The following is a 24,072-nucleotide window of genomic DNA, read 5'->3' as shown; positions in this document are numbered from 1 at the left end:
TTTTCTATAGTAATGATTGTACGTACTGACCGGTACTGATGTGAATATAACACTTGGGATGAGAAGCTGCTTTTCAGATATTGTTAGGGAATTCTAAAAAGACAGAACCGAGGGTTCTCTGAGACAAATTGTGTAAAATCTTTTTATTGATGTGCGTAAAATTTCAGTGTTTTTGTGAGTATAATGGAGAAAATATCCCCACTTGCAGCGCGGTGTCATGGCCTATCTGTGCTTAAATCTAAAATCATGGAATCATTGAACATTGCACAAGAATGACTGGAACTATTACAGGACTGGAACTCAACTCATAGTTATTGACTTTTTGAGGAAAGTAAAAATTGGCTCTTGAAATGGATCCTCTTTTGTAAATAATATATTCTTTAAATAATATATTATAGAATTTTGGCGCATTCTACTCACCAAGTCCTTTGCATTCAGTGACACATCGTCCCACCAGGGGGAGACAAAGTCATAATCACAGTTGAGAATTCTTTTGAACATGTACTGGTCTCCACGTTCATCATAAAATGGTTCGAAGCCACAGAGTCTGGAAGAATGAGATGTGTACAACTTATAGAATAGGCCATTTATCATCCCTACAATGTAGTCTTGGGTACAGACTGGGAAAACAATCATCGCCCGTCCCGTACCTAATAATTTATACAATCTGCAGGAAAATCTGGCAGCACACATAACTTCCTAATAAACTCTGGCACACCCTTTACTCTCAGAGCAGTGTAGTGTAACTGTATCACAGATATAGTGACCTGCCATGGGGTCTACATTGACTTCAAGAGCATCCAGCATTGTTCATGTTATTTCACGGATAAGAGTGACATAGTGGGTGCCATTGTGTCTATATATGTTATGTTTGTTGTGTTATTCCTATGATTGTAATCCAGCACTGCTACCTCCATACAGCATTCATGAAATGACATTTAATTTTTCCTCTAAGTACCCGAGTGTCGAGGTCAGTTTTTGAACTTCAGTTTTTCTCTTCTTTGACTTATTGCAGAATGCCTACTGACCCTTTAGACACTAATCTTGGGAGCAGAACTGGTTAACTGGCAGAAATGGTTTATTACTGCTGCTGCCTTCTCACTTCCTCACTGCATAGCGCTAAAGCAATGCTTTACAGTCAATAGAGGAGCCCGCACTGCCACCACCTCTATAAACCTGGAGGTCCCTGGTCTTAAAGGGTTAATCAGAGCTGCTAGGTCTGATCAGACTCAGTACAGCTCTGCTCAGACAACAGCCCCCACAGTGGGTTGTTTCCCCGTGTAACTAAGGAGTTAAATGATGATATCTTTGGAATAGACTTTAACTTGATAGGATAGTTTTTTGTGAACAAGATACCATTTACTGGTCATTTTTCTCTATTTAAACCTTACTTAAATATGTTAAAAATATGTTTGGAGTCAATCAGTCACCCGTCCCCAGGTTTAGCTACAAACCAGCTTCTGCAAACTGTCAGTTCTGTCTCCCTGCATCTTCTTAATTAGTTTGCCCTCATTTTACAATGCTAGTGGGCATACTTACCAACTTTAGACTGCCCAGCCCACTGCCAAACCTGCAAGCATAGTATAATATTGATGTCCGTCGCCCCTGTCCTCTATACTCCCTCATATTGTGGTCTCTTATCCTCCATCTTCCCTCATATTCACCATTCTGTTTGGTATTAAACAAAACAAACTTTACTTAGCTTTCTAATTTTTCCACTGCCACACATCTCTTCTAAAGAGCAGAATCACACATGCGGAGCCAGCAAGAGCTAATACCGCCTCCTGGTCCCAATGTTTCAGCTGCTCTGTATCTCTAGTGTGTTGGGGCTGGGACCAGAAGCCGGGACAATGCGGGACACCACGGGACTTTCTCTTAACCACCCGGGACAGTGGGACATCTCTGAAAAATCTGGGACGGTCCTGCTAAATTTGGGACAGTTGAGAGCTATGGAATGGGGAACACTACAAACAGTAATATATTCTGAATGTATTATGTATCTAATTGCCACAGAACCTAAGATGTGCACAATTAAAGTTACAGTCAGTAGCATGTAACGTGTGGCCAGTCTTAGTCTACATATCGCTGGTGTTGCCAAGTATAGAAGATATTAGGACCATCTATATTAATATAACATTATTACATGTAAAGCTTGTTGGCATATGGACTGAGATCTACTATTATTACAGTACATGTACAGGCAGATCATCTTCCACAGTCACATTGTGAAAGGCACATAAGTGTGTAATGTGTGAAGAGATAGCGTAAGAGGTGATACGTGACACTGAATCTGCAGAGACTGCAACTCTGAAAATAAATAGATGATAATTTTATATATATATATATATTTGTTCTCCTATAGCCTGGAAGGATTATCAGTGGAGAAGAGGTTCATTTAATGACTTTCAGAAGAAATCACATGAGTGAAGTATGAGGCTGGGTCACGTACATTATCCCATATCTTCGCTTGTCATTTTTAATACTCTTCAGTCTGCCCTTGTTTGTCTCCGATTTGGTGCCAGTCTATGGTCATATTCACGTCATACAGTAAGCTGTAATTGATCCAGCATTCAGGGACCGAATATAACGGTGTTAAAACTTGCTTCACATTTATTTCAAAACTTAAAACTGGAACATACAGAGATGATGACAAAACCAACGTGTTTCGACCAGGTGTGGTCTTTCTTATGGTCAGTATTAGAAGCTTAGCATACAGTAAAAATCTCCAGCCTAAAAATAGCCAGAAGCATCCTGGTACAGAAGCATCCTGAATGTTCTTTTATATGCATTGTAGTCTTAGAGCTATATATGCTACTGAATGACTTTACAATGCCATATGTTGGACCCTTCCAGTGGGCAATATTCCTGATGTATATTTTGTGTAAGGGCATATTATCTACATATATTTACAATATACAGGTAACATCTGTGTCAGTATTTTCATTGTAGCGCCAGAATTATCACAAGCTACAACCATCTGTGATAAGTTGAGTTCCTGCCTCTTATTAATCACTTTTCTTTAGGTGCAATTTAGGTGCAGTATAGACGCAATGTTAGATTCAGGCAGTTACAAGTAGCCTCCTACATGCTCCTCTATGCTTCTCTCCCGCACCCCAGCATGAGAATAACACAGCCCAGGTGTGTGACACCCAGCACCCAGTGATCTCCACAGCAGTGGCTGCTCCTGGAGGGGAGCCTCCAGTGATGATCTTCTGCTGCCCCCATGTAATTCTGTATTCTCCCTGTATCCTCCTCAGACACCAGTGTGGTCATCCTGCTACATGGGGACACTGTACTGTCTGCAGCTCCCACACACTTCTCTTCTATCCTGCTACACGGGACACTTCTCTGTACTATCTGCAAAATCCTACTCACTTCTCTTCTCTCCTGCTCCGAGCTGCTGTTTTGCAGATTGTTTGTAAATAAAATCTCCTGAACTGTAAACAGAGGCTGCAGGTAGTGTCTGTAGTGTCTGCTGAGCTCCGCTGCTGGGGATAAGCTTCTCTGCACAAGAGCACAGTGTTGCTTCTCAGTTTACGCCATCTTTGGGCTGTAGTATTTTTGTGCCTAAATTGCGCCTAAATTTGGTAATGATAAATGATTATTAGGCACAGCAAAACATCTGGTTTGGTAGGATTAATGAGGAAAATATGGTTAAATTTGCTGTATGGCTAGTTTGGTGTTGAGTCGCAAAACTGGCATAAAAACAGTGGGACAATATGAAAAAGCGCAAAAACAACAGAAAAAACATCTGGCCCTATGCTTTCTCCCATTCCGATCCACAACTGATGATATAATTTCTCACACGTTGACTAATTACATAATATCACTGTATTGTATTCAGTACACTGAGCCTTTAGATACCATTTCACAACTTTTAAATCATTGGACCCTAATAGATTATTTTAGGTGTAGGTACTTACAATATATAGGTTATGATACCCACTGACCACATGTCCACTTCAGGACCATAGGCGCACCCTCTGAGAATTTCAGGAGCTGAGAAGGAAGGGAAATACATTACAAAATAAATTATATATATTAAAGTACTAGTATATTAAAGAATACTTAAATACAAATCATAAATTACTATTTTAATCCAGGAATATATATATTTTATGGATTCTGTCTCCTTTCAATAAGACAGTAAATGACTGATAAAATACAGAAGGGCACAAGATAATTTGTGGCAAAGTAAAAATATAAAGTATATATACTAATACACAGTTTATATCTATGAGCCTACAGAGGAGACACATAGGGGGTCATTTACTAAGGGCCCGATTCGCGTTTTCCTGACGTGTTACCCGAATATTTCCGATTTGCGCCGATTTCCCCTGAATTGCCCCGGGTTTTTGGCGCACGCGATCGGATTGTGGCGCATCGGCGCCGGCATGCACGCGACAGAAATCGGGGGGTGTGGCTGAACGAAAACCCGACGGATTCGGAAACACCGCCGCATTTAAAACAAAAAATCTGTTGCGGAGCTTGCACTTACCTTCACTCAGCCCGAGCCGGTGAACTCCAGCGCTTTTCAGCGCAGCAGCGCCACCTGGTGGACGGTGGAGGAACTACCTTAATAAATCCTGGCCGGACCCGAATCCAGCGCAGAGAACGCGCCGTTGGATCGCGAATGGACCGGGTAAGTAAATCTGCCCCATAGAGTAGTTGGTTCTCTGTAGCAGTTTCTTGGTATTTTTATGGATTGTTCTTTGTATGTAGAGAAGTCCAGGCGATGGCCATATCAGTGAGACAGCTATCTCATAGAAAGTAGGCTGTGAATCATTGATTGGACCAGCTCTTTGACTTTTTCAGATTAGAAAGAATAGTGATATAAACTAGTAAATAAAGTATTTTGGATATTTTCCACAAATCCATATATATATATATATCAATACAGGTGGTCCCCTACTTAAGAACACCTGACTTACAGACAACTCCTAGTTACAAAGGGACCTCTGGATGTTGGTAATTTACTGTACTTTAGCCTTGGGCTACAATGATTAGCTGAAGCAGTTATCACAGGTGTCTGCAATTAAGATTTATTGTTAATCCTGGTTATTGTTAACCCAACATTTTTAAAATCCAATTGTCACAGGGACCAAAAAAATTGTGGCTGGGATTACAATTATAAAATATACAGTTCTGACTTACATACAAATTCAACTTAAGAACAAACCTACAGAACCTATCCTGTATGTAATCCGGGGACTGCCTGTATACTCAGCTCATGCGACCTAAAGATTATAATGCACAGGTTTTGTGCCCTCTCTCAGCAGCTGCTACATCGTCTTCATGTACTAGTACTAGTCTTTTAATATTCAGCAAAGGGAGAGTTTACCATCAAGGTTTGTGCCTAACTAAAACTGGAAACAAATATGAATATGAGATGGAAGAGAGATTGTCATTCTAATGTGTCTGAAAATCAGATAAGATGGTAATTTCCAATGACCCATCTAACACAGAAAGGAAGAAATCAATATAATCCTTCTGTCCTCGGAAGACTTCAAAGCTTTCTTATAACACTTAGTGGATAAATGATTAAAAACAGATTAAGATCAAAAGACACAGTGGGAGACAAAGGTAATATTAGTTATATGTGCTATTAGCATTGTACAGTTAGTAACAGATCCAAGCTAATATATTTGTGGATATGATTAGTGTCCTAGCAATGTTCTTATATCTTCTATTTATTGTTCTGCTTAGTGACGCTATTTTCTATAAGGTTTATTAATAAATGACCCATGTTCTATTCATTGGATCATTTTGGCTAATTAGAATATGACTACAAATTGATGAATTGGACTAAGGTTTATAGTTACCTTTATCTAGATTTAAAGGGGTTGTCTGGAGATAGAAAAACATGGCTGCTTTCTTCCAGCACCACACCTGACCATGGGTAGTGCATGGTATTGCAACTCAGTTCCATTCATCTATAAACTACTAAGCTCCAATACTAGCACAGCCCATGGTCAAATGTGTGGAGCTGTTTTTGAAAGAAAGCAGCCATGTTTTAAACCTCTGGACAACCCCTTTAAAGCATTATGAAATGCTATGTAACATTAGTCACATTAACATAATCATAGCTTCTTAATGAGCCTAAACGGCCACATTTCAGATATAATGAGGATGAGATATCATGCCTTGTGAACCAGTTGATGTTCAAGGCATGAAAAAGTCACAATTCCTGGACGGGCCTTGTCAGGGATACCTCGACCAACCAACTTTACGCTAATCTGTACCAAAAAACTGCAGCAGGTCACAGCTGAAATCTACGCCAGGTCAGAACTGATTTCAACTCTGGGGCACAAGTGCTGCTCCACAATTGCTAAGATACGTCCTGAAATAATCACAATTCCAGTCAGGAATCATTTCCCCCTTTACATCACCTCCGCATTAAGAGGCCGTGGAGGAGTGTGAAGAGGTGCCCAGTGGCTGAGGGCTTCTGCAATCCCTATAGCATAATAGCGTAATTCTCTTCCATCTTACATCAAACGCCTGTTCATGTTTTGTCAGCGCATGATAAATGTCCCCCAATGGAACCAAATCAAAGCATGTAAGAAAACAATCTGGTCATTATGAAAGTCTTCTCTTTTTTTAAAGTTATTGAAAGGTTTTATTCTGACCTAATGGAGGTCTCCACTGGATACAGCTTCCACTGATTTTAAAGTGGAATATATGCATTGTACAGTATATCTATTAGCCACAGTCTATCCACAGTAATGTTCCAGCACCATGGTGAAACCACGTAATTCTTGTCATGTACCAACACTGCCTATTGTGTGCTAGTGGCCTAGAGTGCATGTCATGATCATGAAAAACCAACTAATATTATTTTATGATATTTTTTTCTAATATTTTTTTTATTTACTAAGAATGACCTGCTTAGCAAGTTATGATATTGAGTTTTGCTGTGTTATTATAAATCTGGTTGCATATCCTGAGATTTTATCTGGTTTTGGCCAATATGTGTAATTGTTTAAAACAATATAAAATAACTGTATAGCTTTTTATCTCTTAGGGTACATTCAGACGTCCATCTATGGGGACGTCCTCCTAGACGGCAATCGCCGCCTGGCGGCGGTATGGTGCCACACATGTGTGGCACCATTCTGCCCCGTACACCCGGAAAACATAGAGCTGCTCTATCGCATACCGCCATGTGAATGCACCCTTAGGTTGACTGTAATTGTGGAGATGTTCCCCTTTACCTGTGATTTTGGTATATATATATATATATATATATATATATATATATATATATATATATATATGTGTCAGTAGATAAAAAAGTTGGATATTTTAGATGCAAACTGCTTGAACAGGTATTTAAGAAGTGCCGGTGCAGGGGGCACCAGATTCATGAAGAACGGGTGCCAGAAATCATGAATCTGGCGCCCCCTGCACACCACACAGGCAAACTGCATTAAGTGTAGCTTGCACTGTTCTTAGTAAATGTGCCTCAGTGAGTGATATGTGTCAGTCAGTCACTCTGTCAATGGTGTAGTTAGAGTATTAAGATCTGTTATCTTAATATCACATTTCCCTTATTTTATGCTTAAAGTGGGACAGGGAAATGAGATATAGGGATTTACTTGTTTGGCTGCTCCCTCCCAAATCCTTATTATCCTGCAGGATTAAGAAGTAAAATAAAATACATTTTCTTCATGTTGTATATGTGGAACCGTACAGAACCGCTACTGTACTTCAGGTAAATAAAATCTCATATCTATATATCTCAACATGTTGCCTTGCCATTAGGATGGATACAAATACAGTACTAGTTTCCATAGTCCTGCACTACTATAAATGTGTGCAGCTAAAGTCACATTGTAATTGGGCTCACTAAACACGCCATGAGCATTGTGATTATGTGTATATTTTCTCATTAGAAAATCCACTTCTCTCTACAATATTGTATGTTCTGTTTTATTTAACAAAGAGGATGAAATATTGGATTAGTAAGGGCTTAACAAAATTATAGGGGCATTTGGTTTGACAGGAATAAATAATTCAAACCAGGAAACAGATGCGTAATAAGCGACCGTAGCCTCACTTGTGCATGAAAATCAAGTCTGTTTGTCAGAAATTAGGCAGCATGAAAGTAGGCAAAGTGAAATTCACCAAAGAACAGCTCTGCTATAACATTGAGGAGAACGTATTTTCGCTTATTCGTCACTATGAATAGCTCAATAACATCATTATACAAATAATGTACTGATACCTATCAAAAATGTATCTTCATTAGGTTTCTATCAGCTGCTGCGGCAAGGGTGACAATGTTATAGCATTGACACTGACTGTATTATCAAAAATAACAAGCATGTAACAGTACCATAGGTAGGTTCACTTGCTCAAACCCCACTCTAAGATTGGACAATTAGGATAGAAAACTACAAAAACATTTCTGATGGGTTAAATGTCCCCAGAGTGAGCATGACCACACCTGAGGAAGTTTTGTAAATTGGGAGCTCCTGGAAACACGTACTGGAAAGACTGACTAATATCTCTGTAGAACATAATAGATAAGCAAGAGGAGTATACAGTAAACATAGTAGTGGGAATTTATCAAGAGCCAGTGCATCAATTGCCAACTCTTGATGCTCCCCCAACCACACATGTAGGCCTACATTTATTAAAGGGGTTGGCCACTTTACCTCATGTTTTTTTATGTGTGTGTAAGTTTGGGGGTAGGATATTGGGTAATTTACCAATATACATCTTTAAAAAGTGAAGATATTTAAAGTGAAGCCTTGTGTCTTTGACCTCATCAGCCAGACATTCCTGTCCATAAAATGCCTGCAGAAGGAACGTCATGTGATCACTAACTGCTCATGAACAATCGCCAGTTAGAGATCACATGACCCTCCATCTGCGGCCATTTTATGGACCTGAATGTCTGGCTGATGAGGTAAAAGACAGGAGGCTTTACATATCAGGAAAGCAAAGCAGAACTTTTAAATATATTTATATAGGTAAATTACCTAATATCCTGCTGCCTCACACTTACACATACACTGCAAAAACATGAGGTAAAGTAGCCAACCCCTTTAAAGCCCCTGCAGCAGCTTATTGTCTAACTGCACGTTGCATGTATTTATAAAGTGTTGGTGCTACTATTGTTCCTCGCGTATACCTGACATAACACAATATTTTGTTCTTAAATGGGCGTTCTAATGCACAGATAGACCGTGCAACGCATTTATCACGAGGTGCCACACAGAAATGTGTCACATGCCCTATGTTAAAGTTGCACCAAAAAAAGTAGGTGCACTCTGTCGGAGCAGTGCAGGGGGCACCAGATTCATGTAGAATGTGCGCCACAGTTCATGAATCTGCACACTTCACAGAAACTGCAGATTTGCTCCAAAATTTTTTAAAAAGTCAGACTTTCACACCTGGATTCAGGTGATAACTCAAGGAACACTGCTGAAAACTAGACAATGGCGAACTTTGAAATTAACCTGTTTTAAGTTAAAAAAAAGTTGCAAATGAGCACAAGCACCTCAAAAATTTAACAAAAAGTCAAGCCAAAAATGTTAAACATGTACCCCTATGACATGAACAGCAGAAAAATTTTTGATGCATGTTCAGCTGATATGACCATAGATTATGGCTGTTATACAATACACTATTTCAGCCATGTCCCTGTCAAAACCTTTAGGAACCATGTTTTGCGTTTTTGTTTTTCATGCAAGTTGAAATTTAAGCAGTTCACACAGACATGCAGGGGGCTGTAGGTACCGTGTGCTTGTAGTGCTTTCCACAACATACATGACTCTTCATCTCTGTAGTACTGCCGCAACGACCCCAGTTTTGCTTTTAACAACATTAAACTTATATGTTATTATTATCATTATACTTAAGCAGGTCACTTAAAAGTTTAAGGATTTAAAAAAATAATTTTTTCAAAAAAATCTAATGGCAACATACCAAAAAGCATAAAAGTACTGTATAAGAGTGAGAATAAGATGAGTTTTTCAGCACACAAAATGTGCTGATAAAACCTACCTCGGCTTATACTCGTATCTATAAATAAACAAACTCTGTGCTCACCTTTACGACCCCTCCTGGAGGTCCTCTTCTTCCGATGCTCCCTCTTTGGCTGCCTGCACACTGCTGTAGCATAAATTATGATGTCAGCTGCTTGATCAGTGTGATGGTGTGTGCATCTGCAACGAGCGGGAGCACCGGAAGAAAGAAGAGGACCTATGGGGAATGTTGGAAAGGTGAGTACAGAGGCTTTTGTGGGCTGGTTGGCTATACCCCTTGGGGCATGTGTTGGCTGACTATATACTGGGGGCTATGGGCTGGCTATATACTGGGCGGAGGCTGTGACCAATGCATTTCCCACCCTAGGCTTATACTCAAGTCAAGGTACCTTGGCTTAGACTCGGATCAGCATATACTTGAGTATAAAAGGTAATTAAAATAACAACAAAGTAAAAATTATAGGAGACCCACCTGATAATGGTGTACCCTCTTACCCCAAATTTACAGCGATAATAAACAGGAACCGAAAATGAAACCCTGCCCGGCATCCAGATAAACAAGGGACATTTTATGTATGCCTTATATCAAAATGTATGTGGAATGCTAACTATTCTTGTAATTTTATGTTAAACAAATACCAAGAAAAAAAATTGCAGCTCTTTCTTTTTTTATTTTCTTTACCCACATAATATTATTCATGCCTGCGTTATAAATGTTGACCTTTTCGGTTTCGAACAGATCTGCGCAGACTAATTTAAAATGGTATTTTGTGTATATATTCATCAGACTATATCACCTTCCATCACAGTAAAACCCGAAAGCAGACTTAAAGGGAATATCAGTTGAAAAGTATAAAAAGCAAAGCAATAGAGAGTGCAGTGAATTGTGTCCATTGTAATACTTTAGCTTCATAATAAGCATGGTAGATCAAGAATAATTTAATATCACTGGTTGATTAAATAACTGTAAGCTTTGATGAGTTATGGATCTCAATTAAAAACATGCCCAGAAGCAATTTCAGATATTACATTATTTCTTTTAGGAATATTATGATTCATAAATCTCTAAAGAGCTGTCCCTATTTTCTGATTGGCTGCTGTAGGCAAAAAGGAGACTTTTGTTCTGAAAAAGAAACTTTTGATAAATGAGTTAAACTGCTTCAAAAAAGAGACAATAGTAATAATTTTAGATTTTGTGCAATGGAAAATTGTAATATTATCCATTTCAATAGTAGGTGACCTTAAAGGGATTGTCTGGGAGTAAAAAGAATTGATATATGGCTGGAGTTGGGGGGGGGGTGGGTTAAAAAAAACTATATACTGCTTATACCTAAACCATCACTTTCATTCTCTTGTGGCACCCCTGTCTCTGCTGTGTCTCTGTTGTTTACAATGGCCAGATAGCTGTCCCTGCCCCATGCTGGCGAACTACCGAGACCATGTGAAAGTTGACCTTGCATGCAGCCACCCACTGGATGCATCAGGAGTCCTATGCCTCTTAATGTATCCAGCAACACTAGGGAGGGTGGATATTTCATAAATTTCCCCAAATGTTTGGGAACTCCAGTGGATAAGATGGTGATTGCAGTGGAAATTTCCAATCTTAGAAACCTGCTCTTCAAAAAGTTTGTTTCTTTTTTGGCAACCACTGTTTTCAGCTCATATCAAGCACTGTGCTAGACAGCTCATATACACTACATACAATTTTAACCGAAGTATAACTACACACATTGCAGATCTATATTTCACTCACCACAGTAGCCTGGGGTTCCACATACAGTCTTCATTGTCACTTGGTCATCCACAATTTTTGAAAGTCCAAAGTCAGCTAAAAAATAACAATTAAACCAAATTATGTTCATGCAATGTTTCATATTTTCAATCCAAGGAGCTAAAAAATAGCACAGTGTTTTATTTCTATGACAGTTCAAATAAATCTATATAAAAATAAAATATAAAATGCAAAGAGATCATGACCCTAATGCAAAAGGTCCTTAGGAAAGCAACATAGGGATAAAAACACCCAATTAAGTTATAAAAATTTTCTTTAAAGAAATCTGCCATGGGAAATCTACTTTTGGAAAGATTTTGCATGGTAGGTTCCCCATCCAGGCAAAAGCTGCAACCCGTTTTTTACTAATTCTTGGATGCAGCTGCTGCCGAAATAAAGTTTCATTGTCAAATATGCGAATCAATGTCATAGGCTAATGGAGTGGGGAGTAGCCTCAGACAGTTCCAGGAGTGAAGGGTACTCCATGCTCCCACTACAGACCCCCTTCTACATGCTCTGGGCCTTTCTTCTGGTGCACCGACGGAAGCAATCAAGCTCTGCACAAGCGGAGTAGCTTCAGTTTCACTGCGACGTGCCCGGTGCTGGGGAGCTCTGCGCTTCTGAAGTAGCTCTCATTCGTATGCCGACGACAAGCCTGGAGTGCGTACAGGTGGGTCTGTAGTGGCTACTGGGGGCGTAGCCTTCAGCTGTCTGAGGCTACTCCATGCCCTAGTAGCCTAGGAAATACATTTGCATATATGAAGATTAAACTTTATTTCAGCAGCAGCTTTATCCCAGAATTCGTTAAAAATGGGATGAAGATGCCTGGATGGGGAATCTATCATGGGGAATCTGTCCAAAAGTAGATTCCACATAGTAGATTTTCTTTAAGATTGTTGAGATTATTTGTGTAATGGAATTCATATATTTTTTCCTGTATACTTTTCGTCTCGGTTTTCTAGATCTCTGTTTGCTGTCATTCAACAAGTTTCATTGTTATATTTACTTTGGATAAAACTGTACGTAATAAAGCCCAGGCATGTTTATATGTCGTGCCGGTTAAGCAATGAGGGATCTTACAGAAGGTGAAACCTAAGAAATGAACAATGTTATAAGCTTATTCTTATGGCAGCATTATTGGGAATGGAAATATTAGTAACAGATTGAAAGTGCCACCCACTACAGGAAGTACAGCTGCTTATATCCCAGGCATTACTTCTCATTTAGGCGAGAATCCCAACACTTATCTCGTAAAAGCTCATTGACTAGAATTGTTTAGACTTGTGTCAATCACAGGCAGCCTTGCTTAAGACATTAGAAAGAATAATGTGAAATGTTTGCAAATTCTAAATCTTTCTTTTAATTCCATATCAAAAAAATTGACATGGACCAAAAAAACACCCCACCCTATACTCAATCTACATAGAAAATGAATAATATATGATTTAGAAATGTGTGGTGGTAACCAAACATGTTAAAGGATAGAGCACAAAATATACATACTTATAATGTTCTATCTGCCAGATATCCATAAAGCTTTCATTATTATTGTGTCTCAAGCAGCAAACGCAACAGATGCCTATAATTACACATATTTCCTGCTCTGCAGAGATATTACACTTTCGACTCTCTGATTTAGCTCAGTAGTTTCAGAAAACATCAAATAACTTTGCCATAAAACACAGAATTAGAATTTACAAAAAGCAGTGCAAAGCTAATTTAGCCCATCAAATAAAAGTATTAAACAATATTTCCGAGTTATGCACAAGAAGGAGAAATTTATGGCTTTTATGGTAGTCACTTTACCAAGTTGGCATTGGCTATCAATTTGTCCACACTCACTTTGTGGTCTCTTTATATAAAAAGGGTGTAATGTTAACCTCAAATTATTTTACCTATACTATATTTTAATAACCTTACCATCAGGAAGCTACCTATTAAGGTTAATTCGATGGTAGGTTCCTCATTAAAGCGCTAAACTATCTTTCCCTAATAGTTTAACATTTCCTAACCAGATCTAAACTTTATGTAATATGAAAATTTTCAGCAGAGGCTCCTGGGGCGTGGAGTAGCCCCTTTAGCCAATGTGCCCCGCCTCCTTCTGTGAACTTGGTGCGTTTTTTCACGCTGCTGGCTTCTTCAAGCTCTGTACTTGTGCAATAGCTCCTGCTCAGTGCTGGTGGCAGAGCGTTTGCACGTAGTGTAGCAGCCGCCGGCACTGAAGATGCTACTGTGCATGCGCAGAGCATGAAGAAGCTGGTGGCGTGTATTCAGCTTGTGTGCAAGAACAAGCTGTATCAGAAGCACGCCGAGGACAAACAAGGAGGTGTGATAGCATCAGCTATTGGGACGTAGAGTAGCCTTTGCTCGCGCAGCCTGGAGAGGCTTCTACATGCCTGAGTAGCCTCTAATGAAAATTTGCATATTACTTAAATCAAGTTAGGAAGTATTCAAGAATTAGGGAAAGGCAGTTTACGGCTTAGGATGTTATGAGAAACCTACCATCAGATCTTCCTTAATAGGTAACCAATAATAATACCATATATTGATTAGATGGAACCAACATTTTTTAACAGAATAATACTGCTAGTACAAAAATTTTAAAAGCTATCTATAGTTCGCCTACATCTGAGTCATACAAAATCTGTGGCTTTATATGCCAACAGTTGCCCTTGGAAGCATGAGATTTAAAAACAGGATTTTAATATATAATAGATTTGATAAATATCACCAACACAGCGAACCTGCTATACATGTTGTATTCATGCCTGGAACATGAGGTGTCCTAGTGAGGGAGGGACATGATTCATTTTTGGAATATGTCAGTCTTGTATATGCTTGGGTATGTGGAAGACTTGCCCACTGATGAGTCTACAAGGTGATGGTGGCATGGATGCCACCACTGACTTGATTTTAGAGATCCAGAATGGAATATGGAATAAAGTGAACTGGTTAGTGAATATGTACAAAGGAATATGCTCCAGGCAAGGTGCTGTTGCAAAGTTTGGGAATATTTTGGCTCTACAGATTAATACTTGGGGCTGGCATATAGGGAATTATTACAATAGAGACTGGGTGGGGTTAAATGTATTCACTTGGGGACACATTTACCTATTCTTGGTGTAACCATGGGGGGTTGCATTGCTGGGGCGATGTTATGGGTTATGGTTTTCCATGCTGATTTCAGGTCTCTAGTACCGGGCTGAGGACTGTGGTAGTGTGCTCTGGCTGCCAGGTTGGGTTGGGATTCTTGGGTGGAGGGTTCTGATGGTAAGGATTTTTATCATTGTGCCATGTTTTTCTGTGGTTATGGAAAGTCTTTAATTAAAAGAATATAAATAATATCACCAATAGGATTCATGTGTTAACTCATGTGTAACTTTCAGTTTCTACTACAATTTGGTGTTAGAGATGAATCCTACCTAAGCACTGGTCAGGCATGATATTCATTTATCCTATGTAATGTATGAGTTACTTGGGGGTCAAATAGTGGAAATGTGTAAATTATACTCTAACTTTGGTGAAGTACCACGCATTGCATTTAACTAGATTCTATTTTACTGTGATTTGTTCTCTCTGGAGCACCAGGGTGGCACGAGGAGGCGTTTGATGGATACTGAGAGCTTGTGCATTCTGCAGTTTCAGCGTAATCAATGAAGAGAATAGAAGACGTGAGAAGCTCTTGAAAAGAGTAGGCTGCAAATATCTGTAGAATAATGTTTCAGAGTGAGTAATATCAGATTTATTTTCAGAGGATTAGTGGAGGAAGCTGCAAAGACCTTTAGTTATAAGATATTTATTGTTCATATTTGAAGTTGTGATGGATAGGGTCAGACTAACTTCTCCAGTGGACAACAGCTCTGACTCAATAATGAATCCCAAAGTACACGACAAAACAAAACTGGAGCTAACGTAGAAGCCAATCACTTCTCACTAAGGCCAGGAAACAAATAACTTTAGGATCCCTCACTACAACATGGGACTTTAAGAAGCAGATTAGATAATACACATTGTAATGTCACAATGCATAGATCATTTATACATTGATGTCACAGTACAGGCATAGTAAACAGTGATGTCAAAGAACAGGCATAGTAAACAGTGATGTCATAGTAGAGAGGTAACATACAGTGATGTCCCAGTTCAGGGATATTAAACACTTTGATACCACAGTTATCATACTCAGTGATATAACAATACAGAAATAATTTAAAGGGAACCTGTCATTAAGAGCTCTTTTCCTGGCCCCTCTATGTCCCCATTGAGAATGGTGTATACTTTGCCAAAGAGTCTTTATAGTAAAATCTTTTTCTGAAAAATTAAATAAAAGTTTACCTTTCTGTATGGAGAGCTGTGTCCCTAGTCCCATGAGAGTGGCTATTGAGGAGTGGGGCAAACATTTATGACGCCCTGAGGGGAGAAGAAATGGAGAATGGAGATATGGGGGACATGGGAGGGTATTTTTTAAATTGATGCATGATGGAGCAGTTTCCCGAGCAGGGGTGGGGATAATTGCTTCTCACTGGACATTCCCATGGGACTAGGGACACAGCTCTGCATACAGAAAGGTAAACATTTTGGCAATGTATGCACTATTCTCTATAGGAACATCATGGGGAGCCAGAATAAGGGCTCCTGATGACTGGTTCCCTTTAGACAAAATTGATGTCAAAGGATAGAGTAGTGGCAAAAAAGCTATAGTATGGGAGTATTACATAAAGTGATGTCACAGTATAGAGATAAGCTCTGCCTCACCTATTAAAACTGATATCAAAAATGTTGCACCAATTTTTTATGATTTATTATTTATCCTTTAAAGCACATCTACCTTTAGTTTTACTAATAAGTTCTGCTTCCATTATAACTCTATACACAGGGGTTGCAGCAATATAGAGTTATAAAAATTATACTAATCAGTCTGGGGTGCTCCGGCTACCTACCCAGAGCTCCTCAGAGCACCTTGTCTTATAATGTATTCACTCCCCCATACGATACAAGTTCCCGCCTGGTCTTACATGTCCACTGTGCATAGAGCAGCTGATGCTCCAAGTACCATGTGGTATATTGGAAGCATATATGTAGTTTTGTTTTAATTCTTTGGGGAATAATATTGATGATATAAATAATTTCTTGACTTTTCAAGTGACTTTTGCTCGAGTATATGTGTTCTGTCCAAAAGTTGACCTTAGGGCATTCTCAGAGACAGTGAAAGAGATCTGCCTCTACTTGTGTACATTTGGGACTTGAAGATCTGGACTAGAGACTCAGGGCCAGCATAAGCACTGGCATACCTGTGCTAGTGCAGGGAACCAGGGCTCTTGGAGGGGCCCACATAAGGTTGTATCTTAATGAACTGTTTTTAGTTTCAGAATTTTTAATGCCACGTGAGTTCACTGCAAAAGGGCCCACTCGGGCTCTGTCGTCCAGGGGTCTACTGAAACCTGAAGCCGACTCTGTAGAGACCCATTCAATAGCTTTGTGAAGGAAAAATATATACTCTGTGGACAATTTTCAGTGACATGTCCATGTACATAGATGTGGGGATCCACAATGCTGTCTAAAGTTGAGAATCATCTCCTTCTGGAATAGATATGCTGGTTTGGCTTTAATCCCACATCATGTCATTAGGCTTCTTGAAAGTCATGCTTGATAAGGGGGCTGTCTTGCAAGGTAGCAAAAGAGGTGTGATTTTCCATGTCCCATCCTGGAAAGCTTATTTGCATGTTTCACAGTTATATCTAAATAGAATTGGTACTGCCCAGGCATCATACCAACAATCACACCATATAGGGAAAAGGAAAAGGAATAAAGAAAAAATTAAAATTTTATTTAACATGAATGCTGCAATTAAGGTATAATTAATGCAAACAGCTTCATAGTAAACGTAGAAGAGCATTCCAACTTCCAGTGCTATCTCCTACTGCTTCCCATGTCTCCCTAGGTTGATGAACACCATAGCATCTGCTCTGCCTGTTACCCAGGTAGTTACACCAATGACTAAAGCTTCTTCTGAGTGCACAGATAACCAAGTTTATAGTGCAAGTAAAGGGAACCTAGTCAGAACACAATATAAATTATATACAATAATGTAACCTTGTAAAAGAAATAGCTTAAATACAAGTTATTTTTTAATAGTTATAGTCTATGCTGTAGTGAGCCCAAGAGAAACAACATGTCACCATCCACTAGTTACACATTTTAAGGATCTGGCCCCTAGCAAGTGGTTTATCACATTGCTATCACGTTGTCAGGAATCTACAACTATGGCTGTTTTTTACAGATAGACATTAACATTTAACATGAAGTGTAAACTAAACATTTAGCCTGTTTCCCCGAAAATAAGACAGTGGGGGTCATTTACTAAGGGCCCGATTCGCGCTTTCCCGGCGTGTTACCCGAATATTTCCGATTTGCGCCGATTGTACCTGAATTGCCCCGGGATTTTGGCGCAAGCGATCGGATTGTGGCGCATCGGCACCGGCATGCACGCGACGGAAATCGGGGGGCGTGGCCAAACGAAAACCCGATGGATTCGGAAAAACCGCCGCATTTAAAAAAGGAAATTGTGTCGCGGAGCTTGCACTCACCTTCGTCCAGGATAGGATCGTGAACGTCAGTGCATTTCAGGGAATTTCAGCGCAGCAGCGCCACCTGGTGGACGTCGGAGGAACTGCCTTAATGAATCCCGGCCGGACCCGAATCCACTGCAGAGAACGCGCCGCTGGATCGCGAACGGACCGGGTAAGTAAATCTGCCCCAGTGTCTTATATTAATTTTTGCTCCTAAAGAGGCACTAGGTCTTTTCTCAGGGGATGTCTTATTTTTCCATGAACAAGAATTTACATTTATCATTGAACAAAAAATCTACCTCTCTAACATCCTTATAACTCTGCAAACTCTGAATTTGTATTTCTTGTGACTCCATTTCTATTAGAATCATTGGCCCCAACCTCTCATGTTTAGTAAAAGCATAACTGACCCTTCTTATCCTGGAAGCTGCTGGTATCACATTTGCAGCACATCAGCCATTTAATACCATGAATTTCTTCCCCATGTCACAACCTTCTGCAGCATCTAAAAGATTTACCAATACCAATGTATGGTGTGGGGGGAGCTGCTGCAATGGCGGCTGCTAGGTCTTATTTTCAGGGGAGGCCTTATATTTCTAAGCTGGAGCAAAATTGTACTAGGTCTTATTTTCGGGGAAACAGGGTATTAAGTTAATACTACAAGGCAAACCAAATCAAATTAAGAACCAATTGCAAATTTTGAAGAAATAGAAAAAAATGTTTTTATTTTCTAACATTTGTGTCAGGGTTTCAGATAAATATGCAGACATATGAGTATCAGGGAACAGGTGTGGCATTGAGATACAAGCACAGGAACAGTGTACATGCTCTGAAACACGGTTACAGGAGTACAGCTACTGGGTTCCAAATCAGGCAGGATACAAGTTTTGAGGTTTCAGATCAGGTTGGGTTCCAGGGTTGTGGATCAGGTTGGGGTTCCATGGTTCCAGATGAGGCAGGAAGTAGGCTTCCAGATTATACAGGATTCAGAATCAGGTAAAGGTAACAATTCACACTAGGGTTCAGGGCACCAGCACAGGGTGAGGGTACACAGGTTTCTAAACCTGGCAGGATCAGGGAAACCACATGTCACAGAAATACCAAGCTGAAGAAACCTGAGGTATACTGTGTCCAATGGATGCTGGATGCCTCCCCCAGCAGCTGACTGGCTTGGCCCTGCATTGCTCAACCCACAACTGATAACAACATTGAGCTGCAAATTAAACCACACAACTTTCCAGGGATCAGCTTCTGCTCGGCAGCTCAGTCAATCAGTTTGTTTTCAAGTTGACATTAACCCCTTAACGCTCTGCGCTGTAGCTCTACGGCGCAGAGGTACAGGGAATGTGTGAAGAGGGCTCACGGGCTGAGTCCTCTTCATACAATGATGGGGGTTGTTGCATATTGCAGCAAACCCCACCGCTAATAACCGCGGTTGGTGCTTGCGGCATTTAAAAGACGGCGGCGTGTGCGCACCGCCATCTTTATTCCGATCGTCGCTTCCCCCAAACGTCATCGGGGGCGGCGATCGGTTGCCATGGTAGCCCCGGGTCTTCGTTTGACCCAAAACTACATGGCTTCAGCAGATTCGTTACAATGAGCCAGTGGCTCATTGTAATGAATGACCTGCAAAAATGCAATATATTGCAATACAGAAGTATTGCAGTATATGGTAGAAACGATCTGACCATCTAGGATTAATGTACCCTAGATGGTCTAAGAAATAGTGAAATAAAAGAAAAAAAAAGTTTATAAAAAGTTATGGCCCACAGTGACCTCCGAGACGGGAAATGGCGCCCAAATGTCCGAAATGCGACTTTTACACCTTTTTACATCACATAAAAAATTTAATAAAAAGTGATCAAAATGTTGCACAGACCTCAAAATGATAGCAATGAAAACGTTGGTTCATTTTGCAAAAAATTACCCCTCACACATCTCCGTACCCCAAAGTATGAAAAGATTGCAAAAATTTTTTTTTCTTTTGTGTAAACATTCGTTTAATTTTTGAAAATGTATTAAAACACAATAAAACCTGTATAAATTTTGTATCACCGCGATCGCACCGAACCAAAGAATAAAGCTGAGGTGTTATTTGGAGCGCACAGTCAAAGTCATAAAAACTGAGCCCACAAGAACGTGGCTTTTTTCAATTTTTTCACATTTTGAATTTTTTTCCAGCTTCGCAATACACGGCATGTTAAAATAAATAACATCGCAGGAAATTAAAATTTGTTACGCACAAAATAAGCCCTCTCACAGCTCTGTACACGGAAAAATGAAAAAGTTATGGATTTTTGAAGGTGGAGAGCGAGAAATTAGAGAAAAAACTCTGCTACCCAGTGGAAACACAACCTTCCATTCTTGTACTTCCCCCAACCCGAGCGTACATCATACTCTGCAGCTTTCTCTCTGATCCCAAAAAGGTCAAAAGGTTAAAAGTTTTATATTAGCTCTACCATCCATGTGCAATTTGGCTTTCATGTCATTCTGATATTTGGCTTTTCTACATGACTATCTTTCATTTCTGTGATTTTGTTCCTGATTAACTTTTTCTGTTGTGAGCCGGATTGTTGACCTCCCACTTGCATTATTTGCTTGTCTTACGTGTCCACACTTTGGAGAGAGGTTGGATTGTCTTTATGGTTGTCTCGTATTGACTAGGATACACAGATACAAGCAGGCAGGGCTTTTGGGGCGGCTGGAGTTTTAGGGTTCACTATCCTGTCTGTTGTCCCTGAATCCAGTGTAGTTTTTAATAAAATGAGATAACTAACAGAAGTGACTGGGAATTTACTGGGACAACTTCCATGTAAATTTATGTATTGCCACATATGACCAGATACTGGCATCAATTGATATTTCATACTGATTAATTGGGAAGACTATGGCAATTCTACAAAGTAGAAGCTGTAGAGCGTACCATGCAGTAGGTACTACTGTCTAAGTAGTCTCCAAGTACTCACAAAAGTAGTTCAAATAATACAATTACTGAGTATGGGCTCTCAAATAGACTGCAATTCAGAGAAAAGAGCATTTTGGTTTGTATTTCATCCCGCTGGCATGTACAAATGGAAGGTATTTTCTGCTCTTCCTTCTGGCTAGCCAATCTTGATTTCAATGCAAATAACAAAGCTGGAATATCAATGAGACAATCACGGAATAGTCTGTATTGTTAACTTGGCATCAAATGTTCTACAAGGAATGGCTGCCCACAATACTCCTGCTTAGCAACACTTTATTATTTAACCGAATATCTTTTATTTACTGCACAATAGAAACCTTTTAAAATCAGTGTATTCAAAAGTACTGAGGCTATTTGTATCCTCAGATACACAGATTATTGAGGCCAACTGTACTCTCTTAAGAAATCTTAAACCATTTACTAATCAAGTGATGCTAGACTGCATATTTTTCGCCTTCGGACACTGTCAGTGGGTAGGAAATTCTTCTATACTGTCCCAGGCTTGTAAAGCGCAGTAAAAATTATTTCATATAAAGTATAAAGAGAAAACTGTACAAAAATGTATGAGACGTCACAGCCAACTCCAATGTTAGGCTATATTCACATGGCTGGGTGGGCATATGTACGGGGTGCTGTAGAGGAGGAGGGGTGACCCCTCACCTCTCCATAAGGATGTACACCACACGGCTGTAGAAATGGGGAAAGATAGAACATATCTTATCTTTTCTCCGTGTACTCCGTGAGTCATACAATGCCACGCGTGTGCGGCACCGCATTGCTCCATGCACCTATTGCCATCTATATATACGTATATATGGCCGCAAGCTTGCGGCCGTATATACGTTCCATATACGGTCATGTGAATGTAGCCTCATATCTTTATGGCTAGCACCATTAACATTTGGGAACAAGTTTTCCCAGGAGTACATTAAAGATTGTGTTACATTAGAAGCAGAGGGAGTTTTAAAGGAAATCTACCACCAGGGTGAATAATAATAAACGTATTTATATAGTTCCATCAAATTCCATAGAGATTTACAGATTCTGAGGAACATACAAAAAAAATAAGACATTACAGAGTAACAACATGTCATGTGAAACAATAGGAGTGAGGGGTTGTAAACCAAGCACACTGACATACTGGTGTGCGCCCCCTCTGGCAGGATCTGCTCTTCTTAAAGCTTCTGATACCCTTATGCAAATTAGCCTGAGGGGCTCCAGGCTCGATTAACAGCTATGGAGCTTAGAACCCCTCAAGCTCATTTGCATAATTTTAAAAGCCTTTTTAAAAAATATAAATAAGGGCATAAGAAGCTCAAAGAAAGGCAGATCCTGCCAGAGGGGGCACACACCAGTATGCTTGGTTTACAATCCTTGATCCTGGTGGATCATCCACATATAATGTACTACAAATTGTGGATTTTTTATGCAGAAATTTCACTGAAAATCATCAATAATTCTACCAAATCATATTTCTTCATCTTCTAACCTACTCATAACCTTTACTGAGCTCATGACCTACTTGAATATTTTGCTTCAAAAACAGAAAAGAATAAACAGAATGATTTAACAACTTTATATAAAGTAGTTTCATATACTTGAAATAACTTCAATAAAAAACATCAAGTTCATATATGGGTTATTATAAGGGTTGATGATAATGTTTTTTCTTTTACTCTGGTGTAGTCTATGAATACATAAAAGAGCTGTCAGCTACTGCTGACATGGTTAATAGCTGTGATGAAGTGCAAGTGTGGATATGTTTATGATTCAGAAAATACATAATTTCTAATGAGGCCACAAAACTATTCACAGACAACTGATCAACTATTCAACTGGTATTTGGGTAATGTGTTCAATCCGTGAAATCCAGCAAGTGCACAGGCATATGATAAATTCCCCCCTATCACTTTGACAAGGTGAATGGTAAATATCCTGGAAAAGTTATAATACAATTATAAGAAAAGATGATCCAGAATTGCGTTTTTTTAGCATATCTCTATGGTTTGTGATTTAAATAAAAAGACTCTGACTACATTCTTTTATTAAAGGTGGAGGACCAACCCATACATAGCTGAATGGAATAGGAAAGACACAAGAAGACAACAGGAAGACATAAACTTCTTTTTATCTTTATGGTGAAGTTCTCTTTACATTTTCACAAGATGAGAAATAATGGGCCTATTAGTTCCTGTACTGTCGTATGTATACTTTTGCTTTCAACACTTTTTGTAAAAGATTTTTTGTCTCACAGATGCCACACTATTACTGGAACATTCTGCAGCTGTAAAGGATGTTCTCCAGCTTAGCCTATTAAATTTATTGGCAATTAACAAAGCCAGCAGTCATCAACATTCCTGTTTATAATGAAACTGTTTATTGTCAAACATTAAATGGTTTATTGCATTCCTACTAACTTTGTCCCTTCTGCCTAAACCACTTGTGGCATATTACCGGAAAAGAACATCTAAGAAAGTAATGTCATTGCGGATGGTTTCTTTACGTAGAAGTACAATGGCAGTCGCTGCTCATTAGTAACTATAGTTTACAGTGGCCATAGAAAAGCAAGTGTCTTATTTACACCATTGGTTAAGAAATTATTTAAAAGTTTCATTGTACCGTTAATGTTTGGAGAGATTTAAGGAAGCGGAGCGGCCGCGCCGCAAATCCCCACTGAATTAGGACCCGCTAAATCTCTATCACAACAACCACCTGGCTCGGTCATGTTGCGGTGAAACCCTTTGTGCTCAACGCACTGTGACTGAATGCCACAGA

The 24,072-nt window shown here is 39.5% G+C and overlaps 1 protein-coding gene across 3 annotated transcripts in view; it reads right to left on the bottom strand.

Moving 5' to 3' along the window:
* Window positions 1–24,072, bottom strand: part of CAMK4 (calcium/calmodulin dependent protein kinase IV) — a 148,331-nt gene that overhangs the window by 6,023 nt on the left and 118,236 nt on the right. For all 3 annotated transcript variants that reach the window (XM_072140580.1, XM_072140571.1, XM_072140589.1), the window contains 3 exons: window positions 11,746–11,820; window positions 3,924–3,999; window positions 421–547 (listed from right to left, as the gene is read on the bottom strand). In XM_072140580.1, the coding sequence (XP_071996681.1) occupies window positions 421–547; window positions 3,924–3,999; window positions 11,746–11,820 (278 nt within the window). The remainder of the gene's footprint in view (window positions 1–420; window positions 548–3,923; window positions 4,000–11,745; window positions 11,821–24,072) is intronic.

Source organism: Engystomops pustulosus, chromosome 1, assembly GCF_040894005.1.
Source record: "Engystomops pustulosus chromosome 1, aEngPut4.maternal, whole genome shotgun sequence".
Taxonomy (NCBI): domain Eukaryota; kingdom Metazoa; phylum Chordata; class Amphibia; order Anura; family Leptodactylidae; genus Engystomops; species Engystomops pustulosus.
This window is presented reverse-complemented; position numbering and strand designations above follow the sequence as displayed.